The sequence below is a fragment of the Monopterus albus genome, unplaced genomic scaffold (genome assembly GCF_001952655.1).
Source record: "Monopterus albus unplaced genomic scaffold, M_albus_1.0 scaffold111.1, whole genome shotgun sequence".
Taxonomy (NCBI): Eukaryota; Metazoa; Chordata; class Actinopteri; order Synbranchiformes; family Synbranchidae; genus Monopterus; species Monopterus albus.
The window spans coordinates 279,859-288,892 of NW_018127991.1; the positions used below are offsets into that span (position 1 = coordinate 279,859).

At 40.3% G+C, this 9,034-nt stretch overlaps 1 protein-coding gene across 5 annotated transcripts in view; it reads right to left on the reverse strand.

Moving 5' to 3' along the window:
• rell2 (RELT like 2) overlaps positions 1-7,340 on the reverse strand; it is a 21,720-nt gene extending 14,380 nt beyond the window's left edge. Inside the window, exons 1-2 of one of the 5 annotated variants that reach the window (XM_020611286.1) lie at positions 7,047-7,340; positions 2,455-2,605 (exon numbers count right to left, since the gene is read on the reverse strand). Coding sequence is in view for 1 of the 5 variants with exons in the window: in XM_020611281.1 (XP_020466937.1) it covers positions 6,509-6,535 (27 nt within the window). In the remaining 4 variants the exon portion in view is untranslated. The other 4 variants (XM_020611285.1, XM_020611283.1, XM_020611284.1 and 1 more) reach the window with 4 other exon arrangements.
• Positions 7,341-9,034: the final 1,694 nt, after the last annotated feature.

The window sequence follows — 9,034 nt, forward strand, 5'->3', positions numbered from 1 at the left end:
TTTTCCGACTGAGAACCATGGCCTCGGACTTGGAGGTGCTGATTCTCATCTGGCCCCTGGCTGCACCTAGAAATTCTGTCCATAAAAGTAATGAACAGAACCAGTGACAAAGGGCAGCCCTGCCTGAGTCCAGCATGCACCGGAAACAAGAATGACTTACTGCCGGCAATGCGAACCAAGCTCCTGCTCCAGTCATACTTTGCTAAGGGCTGTCCGGTCCCTTTTAGAACACTTTTAGAACATTTTTTTTTTTAAATGTGTGATTAATTTGCAATTAATCGTGAGTTAACTGTGGACAATCATGTTATTTAATATTTTAATTGATCGACAGCACTAGTTAATACAAATCTAATTGAATTAAACATAATCACTGTAGAAAACAAACATAGCATGTGAAAACAGAATATTGACTGTACCTAACTTTATGTAAGGTCATACATATTTAGTTTTGATAGTACTTGTAATTAAAGATAAAACTGGTAAATTTAATAGTATGGATAATTATTGCCTTCACTAGTACTGTATCTGTTGTGGAAAGAATCCTCCAAATAAGAATGGAATTATTCTTACCTCTGATAATCAGTTTGTTTTCAAGAAAAAGCATGATACTGATATGTGTATACAGTATATGCCATTAAGTAAATAAGTGTGCATTATAGTAGGCAAAATTCGACTGTTTAAAAAAAAAATTTCATTGACACTTCCAAGGGATTTGATATAATTAATCATGAAAAATGATTCTTATTATGATTTGTCAGTGGGGTTCTAAAGTACATAATCAGAATGCTTGTCTTCTGGTATGGACATCAAACAATGTATGTTAAATAGGGCAACAGTATGTCTGCTCCTTTTTATGTAAGTACTACAATGGTGTTCACCAATGTGGAATTTTGTCTCCCATTTTGTTTGTCTATATGGATGGGTTGTGTAAATGACCAGCAAGGTGTTTAGTGGGTGGTTATGTCATCAATCACCTTATATATGCTAACGTCCATACAGCGCTGGAGTGCAGCTATTTGGTTTTGGCCATAATAATCAGTTTACTGTCAAAAATAGGAATATCATAATATTTAGAAGTACGGAGGGAAGGAAAGCATCTTTATTTTTATTTTTATTTATGTAATATTCCACCAGTGACATGTAGGAAAATTAAATATATTGGTCATTTTATTACTGATGATTTGAATGATGACAGAGACATTTGTTGACTGTGCTGTAAACTATACACCTAGGCTGATAAGTTGATTCTCAAGTATATTAGTTGCCAGGACAATGTTAAATTTCTGCTCACACTTGTATTCAGCACATCTTTGGTGTACGACTAGGAAGAGTAATATGCTGAGGGCTGAGGTTTAAATTAGCTTGTAATAATGAAGGCAGCGCATATATAGTGTATATATTACACACACACACACACACACATTATATTTAGAAATAAGAATAATGGATGAGAACTGAGCACATCACTCCTGTTCTTTAATCTTAGCACTAGCTACTAGTTATCTACAGATTTTAAAGAGCCACTCTGAGTTTATAAATCACTCAGTGGTGCTGGGCCACTGGTCTCCTTGAAGAATTCAAGCCCAGCAGGGCTCTGAGATCCTCAGGAAGCAGTCAGCTGGTAGAACCTCAAGTCAGAACCAACCAGGGTGAAGCTGCTTTCAGCTACTATACTACACACAGATGGAACCAGCTTCCTGATGACCTTACATGTGCCCCAGTGTGCCACTTTCAAGTCTCAACTGAAAACCCAGCTGTTTTCCTGTGGCTTTGTTTGATGGGTTTCTATGCTGCACTTTCTGTACTCTAACTGCTACATTTCTGATTCAGCCCTTTTATTTTGTCTTTTTGTTATTTTGATTTTATGCATTTGATCTCATTCCAATGATTTATCTTCACTTTGTCCTAACTGATTTTATTCTGGTTTTAATGTTTATTGTTTTAACTCCAACATTGCTTCATTTTTGCTGCATCGAACCATTTCATACCTGATTTCATAGAAAGTAAAATCCAACTCCAGAATATTACAGTCTGTCTTCTGTGGCCACAGACAAAGTCTGAGGATCTATGTTCTCAGACTTTTCTGTGTTTTTACAACATGAACCACAAGAACCAGAAATCTTTCTGCTTTCGTAAAGCTTATTTTTAGTACCAAATTCATCTTTGTCTGATTTTTCTTCCTCCCTTTCTCATGTAAAGTTGTATTTGCTTGGCTGGGTATCTCAGGGAATAAAAGGAAACACAAGAGGAGGAATGAGATAGTGACTGAAAATATTTCTGGTTTATCCATTATCTAATTTATTGTATCACCAATATTTTTTTCATAGGTTTTCTTTAGCCTAATGTCTTACAATGCAGTTACGTACGATGTAAGCATAGTGATACAAGCCTTTCCCACCATGCAGGGACTTAATGGAGGAAAAAAGACAATAAATATAATATAAATAGTGGTACTTTGACATGGAGACATTGCAGGGGGCTGACCCAGCGTTCGCGTACTACCCGGCAGCAGGACCAGATGCGCTGTACAGGGTGAGACTGAGTAAGTGGAACCAGGTGGTGCTTCACAGGAACAGACGGACATCACACCAGCCCACGTATTCACCTGAGGGGGGAGCACCAGACAACAGGAGCCAGCCACATGCTCCAGACCCCCCTCTACCACCCTCCCAGGAGCTACTGGAGCAGCCTCAGCACCAGTGCAGACTGCCCCCAACGCTTAAAGGACTTTATGATGACTATTGTTATTGAGGACAGTTAACCAGCCAGGTGGAGGCTGTGTAGTGTTGGGGGGCAGAGAGAGACACTTGGCGGGCTCCCCCAGAATGCTCGAGAGGGGATCGTCTGGCAGGGGTCCCCATCATACCCCTCTTCACGGGATGTATTTAGTTCAGGGTTTATGGGGATTGCTTGGTGTTCTGTGTTTGTTCCGTCTGTGGTGCGGTTGCCCTGTGCTGTGTGTGTGGAAATAAAGAGAAAAAGGCAGCTCAGTCTCCAGCTCCTTCCTCAAGGTGGCCTACAATACAACATCACTTCTTGTGGATGGAAATGGATATGTCTAATGCTGAAGGGAAGGAAGGTGATGCATGCTCACTCTCTCCCTCTCTCTCCCTTATACACACTCACAAGTGCTGAGAGAAGCAGAGAAATGACTCAGCATTGTTGTGACCTCAACAGCATGGCTTCCCTGTGACGTCTGTGTGCGTCTGCTGCTTTAGGACTGCAGTGTGCTGCTCAACATGTAGTCTCATAAAAAATACAATATGACACAGCTATAGAGAACGAGGGAAGGGGATAAGTGTGTAGACCAGTCGTTACAGCAGACATCTGACATCGCAAGGGTCTGTGATAGTTTGCATGTGTGATGAGAGAGGAGAGAGGGTGGTTGCATTCTTTGTTATACAGGCACCTTTGGCTGTGGTGTTGCAGAAGAACCCTTCCATGTGAAGACTGTGAGTGGTCAAATGGAAGGAAATATTAAAATTGAATGTTTAGTTAAACAATATTTAATATTTCATTATACAATAGATTTTATTATCAATAAGTTAAGTTCACAATAGTCACACTATAAACAGATGACACCTACTGCTGAGCTCTCGGATTTCATTACAGTTTTCTTTCAGTTTATCCAAAAAGGTCTTAAAAAACTATTAATAATCCAATGAGTTGTGCTATTAATAGTAAGGTCATGCTATTCAACAGTGGTTGCTGGTTTGCCTTACACAGTCCTATAGATGCAGGAAAACGTCATATCAGTTTTGGTCTCCTAGTGTTAAAGAGTTGTTATTGCTGATCCCACTGAGGATCAAAACACCAATCTGCTACTAGTCAGCTTATTGTTGTGTACCTTTATGTTTGTGTGTCTTTGTGTGCTCCTTGCTGGCCATCTTAAAAAACCAAAGCAGTGCTAATCCATATTTAAAACTATGGGGAGCCACCCTTTGCCCTATAAAATCTTCTATCAGACAGGACAATGGATATATTAAGGAGAGTTTGATACCATATTACACCCAATCCATTCCTATGAAAGGCATTTCAGTGGCACAAACTCCAAATTAATGCCTTAATGTTTTTCTGATTCCAGCCATACAAATGTTCTGCATGCCTCTGTAATTTTGGGCCCAGAGAGCATGTGCACTAGCGTACATCTCCAATCAAGCCAAAACTCCTGCTGTTGAGCCAGATGACTTACTGTTGACTGCCTGCAAACGTGAATAGGATAAAATAAAATAATCCATCTTATTCTGATTTTTTTTTTAATCTTTCTGTGTTGCTGTGTCATGTGATCAACATGGAAGTTGTAGTAATGTGATTTGGCCACTATGACAAAACAGCTTCACAGCCATGGATGTATTATCAGATCTGGAAATTTGCCAAATTAACCCAGTGGCCACTCCATGATATTGCAATGAGGAATGCAACTGGGGCCCAAAAAGCAGTTTCTCCACTGACCTGCAAAATGGTTGTCAGCACACATCAAGCTACAAACCAGATCAATTATCACTCTTTGTATTCTGAAAATCTTATGCGTGAAGGTTTTATCTGTGAAACCGTTACAGAGACTAGAAAAGTAAGTTTTCTTTTTGTGACATCATCACAATGTAAAGTCTATAAAGCAAGCAAAAACACACAGGTGGGGAAAATACTAATGGGTTGTGCAACAGAGAAGCAAACCCAGAAGCTAGAGAACTTTTAGGTTCATGTGCCAGGCAAACAATTTTCATTCACATGACTGGGCGCCCTCTTTGAGGTCGAGATCCATTTCTCCTTAATACACCCATTCCTGGGAGCTTGATGGGGCAATGTGACAAATGGCTGAAAGCTGAACAATTATTAATTAGCTAATTGTAACTCAATATCGACTAAAAATGACATCAGAAAGCAGCCTATACATCAGTCTCAAAGTAATACTGCCAGTCTTGAATTGGTTAATGCACAACCAAATCCTTCCCCAATATATACCTGGAAATGTGATAAAGCAAAATGAAAAATGAGGTGGTAACAAAATGGCATGTTAGAAGAACACTCAGCAACCTGCTTACTTTAGGTGATTGAGTGACCCAGTGATATTTATTTCTGCTGACATCAATTAATGTGGTAACCACTGCATCTTAGATTTACAAATGACTTGATGAAGTTTCTTGAGGTTGGTCGAGGTTGGTTGGGGCTGTGCAGTTAGACCACTATGCAGGCAGCTACGTTACATGGATGTAGCCTTGAATTTGTTAATAATAATGATCTGCCTATGCACCTTACAATATGCAGAAACTAATCAGTATGTAGCACAAGACCAGAACACGTCAAACACATCATAGAGGGCATGGTTGGATTAGTTCCTTTAGGCTATGTTTTATACAGAAGCACAATTTGCTATTAATGGTTTAATCCACTCTATATTTCCTGTGGCAGAGCACTGAGTGGAAGAGCGCCCCTGAAATACTTACATAATGGAAAAGGCAATAATAGCAGCATGCAATCACAACTTCAGCCAGCAACCCACCCCAGTAATCTTATCATCATTACAATCATTAAAAGACCTTAGTCGTGACAATGTCTTACAGCAGGCATAAAAGACAGAGTAGGCCTATAGGGGCATATAATGATAAATAATTAGTTCATGGTTAAATGTGTACATATTCAGAAATAAATGGTTGTTTGTCTTCTAAGCTGGAGATAAATTCCTTGTATTTGAACATACTTGGCAATAAAGTTTCTGAGTGATTGATTGATGATTGACCGAAAAGACTCAAGGAACTCCAATAGCCAGATCAATAAAGTAATTCAGTGTTTTCCTACATTCTTCACACTGTATAAGACGAACTGCTAAGTGGCTTAAAATGCGCTGTACGTGCGCGTCTTTGAGAATAAGAGCATTTTTGGGAAGTTCAGTGTGGATGGGGTCCTAACACATCTATAGGTTAAACAGCGCTTTACTAAAGACTGATGACTTTTTCTGCCCACTTGGTTTACACGCATCCCATCAATTAAACTGCGACAAAAACCATTTTGATAGCATTTGTGATTAATCCTTATTAACCTCCGTTAAGGGCAGTTAAATACCGTATTTGCCATTATTGTACTTCTCGTGGGAAGGGTGGGAACTGCGGTTTTCAGTCGACTAAAGCCAGCTTCTGTCGTCTACATTCCAGGACAGGCAAAATATGACGATGAAAACTTTAAATATATAGGCCTAATCCATAACCTTGCTCAAGGTCATTAGATTGTTGTTTATTGCACACTCACACACCTCTGGGCGTGAACAGTTACTGTTTGGCCTTAACAGAGGATTTACAGCCTAAATGCGTTAGAGCATCGTCCTCCCGGATAATCACTCACTCCAGACGTCAGTCTTAAAATGTCTCAAACTGTCTCAGCTTCATTTCTCGGCAGCTACACTGCTCCCAAAACAATCCGAATAGGTTGTGTTTAATCACATGAATCTGCTCTTTAATTCGGCTAACACAGAATCCATTATTCTTATTTCTAAATATAATTTAAGCTGTCTTACCTTTACTTCGTCGTTCACAACCGACATAGTGCGGTGTGTTTTGATGAAGCTTTCCAGGATGCTAATAGGCAAAACATTATTTTAAGCTTTTTGTAATAACTAGGCTTCTCCTTGACAGATCATATACAGCCGAAGTAACCGCGAGGCATTCGTGAAATAGCCTATCCTAGATCTTCTTTTACTCCGCAGTGCTTCTTCAGACAAGCAGACAACATTTAACCTAAAAGAGTTTTGAATTGAGTTTGGCGTCATTCATGCAGATTGGCGTGCGCAGGTGTCTTATTACCTATGGTACTGGAGCGCGGATTCACCGCATCATAGGCTACTCCCCACGCAGCCAACAGCAGCCACGCCGTCAGATTCCTCACACTGAGATCACCCACAGGACAGCACAGCGGCCCTCGACTAACATCAGTCATATAGCCTCCTAAGTCATCCGTACAATGGGCAAATGCTCTGTCAGTTGGCCTGGTGGCTTGTGATTGCTAGTCCACAGGCACCACAACACATAGACATCAAGTAAGGATAGGCTACTCACCTTCAGTCAGGCAGGTACTGAGCAGAACACACGCTCCGGTCCTGCGGCCGGGATGCTACCTCATGCAGCCGGACTCGTGTCCTCCAGCCGGAGCTGGAGGATGCGGCTGTCTCCTGAGGATGGCAGAATGACAGGAAGCCGGGAAACACCTGTGTGTTCTCTATAAACTATTACTGCTCCAAGTTTGGATTTAACCTCTGTTTATCCAGAGTGTCAACTGTGCTCCACACAGCTTCAGGTGGACTCAAATAGCCCATGCTGTCTTTTTTTATATACTGCATTGTCATTGCATTCTGTCAGATATGTAATGGTCTTTGGCCAAGGTCACCTGATGTGACTTGAGTCCCCAAACTCCTGGATCTTCTTAACCCCATATTACTTTGCTCTTCACCTGCCATTCTTCCGCAACTTCTTTTTGTGAGGCCAGTCTTAGTCTTCATGGCATCAGTCACTGTTGCACACAGCACATTTCCTGATCAATTCCCACTGTTGCTGCTTTTCATCCTTTAGAGCATCACACTGTACCAGCCATTTCTTTGGCAGGTACAGAGTACACCTCATTAAAAACTTTATATTTATAAGCATGTGCCCCAAATCTCAACCTTCCAGAAATCATCTAATTAGCCTTTGCTGAGGCACTGGTTCTAAGCTTCATGTCAGCTAATACACACAGATATTTCTTGTAAAACTAATGTTCTCAGAGGTGGAAAGTGTAGTTAAGTACAACTTTGAGGCATCTGTACTTTACTTCAGTATTTTCGTTTTCTGTTACTTCATATTTTGACTTCATTACATTTTAGAGGCAAACAATGTACTTTTTATTTCACTACATTTATTTTATAACTTTAGTTTCTAGTTACCTCATTGGTCTGTGTTGGAAAATTCACAAGCGACCCAGCAGTAATTCAAATTAAATGCATATAAGCCTGTTAAAACTAGCAATAAAACTAAAACTGGTAATGTTTATCAGCTGAAACATTAAATGTGATGTACACAATAATGCATCAGTAATTATAGTGCAATAATGTGAAATCTGTCATTCTGCATAATGAGTACTTTTACTTTTAGTACTTTAAGTATGTTTTGATGCTAAATACTTTGTACTTTTACTTAAGTATGATTTTGAATGCAGGACCTTTACTTGTAACAAAGTATTTTTACACTGTTTTATTGCTACTTTTACTTAAGTAAAGGATCTGAGTCCTTCTTCCACCACTGTGTGTTCTACACACAAAGGAATCATAAAGCGTGGTTAAATACTTTACCTCAGAGGTGTCATTACCTATAATGCCACCAGCCAGTGTAGTGTTGTGTCATAATAACCAGCTACCAGAATAATAAAATAACATGAACTGCTGATACAGTTCTACAGAGGAATCATCGAGTCTGTTCTCTGCACCTCCATCACTGTCTGGTTTGGCTCAGCAACCAATCAGGACAGGAACAGACTCCAGTGGACAGTCAGGACTGCAGAAAAGTCATTGGTGTGAGCCTGCCCTCCATGGAGGACCTGTACATCTCACGGGTCAAAAGGAGGGCGGAGAGGATCACTGCAGACCCCTCACACCCTGCACACAATCTGTTTGAACTCCTCCCCTCTGGACGGCGTAACAGGTCACTGTGCACCAAGACAACCAGGTACAGGGACAGTTTCTTCCCCCAGGCTGTCACTCTGATGAACACTTGACTAACAACAGTATGACTGGACAATAACCCTCAGTGCAATACCTGTAAATATACCTTGTACAGATTATACAGATTGGTACAGGTCTCTAGTTTTAAGTACTCTATTTTTATTCCTACTTATCCCATTTCATAATGAGCATTCCTTGTCTGTCTGCATTGTTTACTGCCTGTTTATTTCGCATTGTTTGCACTGTTTGTTGCTTGTTAATACTGCTTATTTTGTTATATTACACAGCCTTATGCTGGTTTACTGTTTACTTGCCCCTTACATGGGGATAGGTACATGCACACTGAGAGCCGAT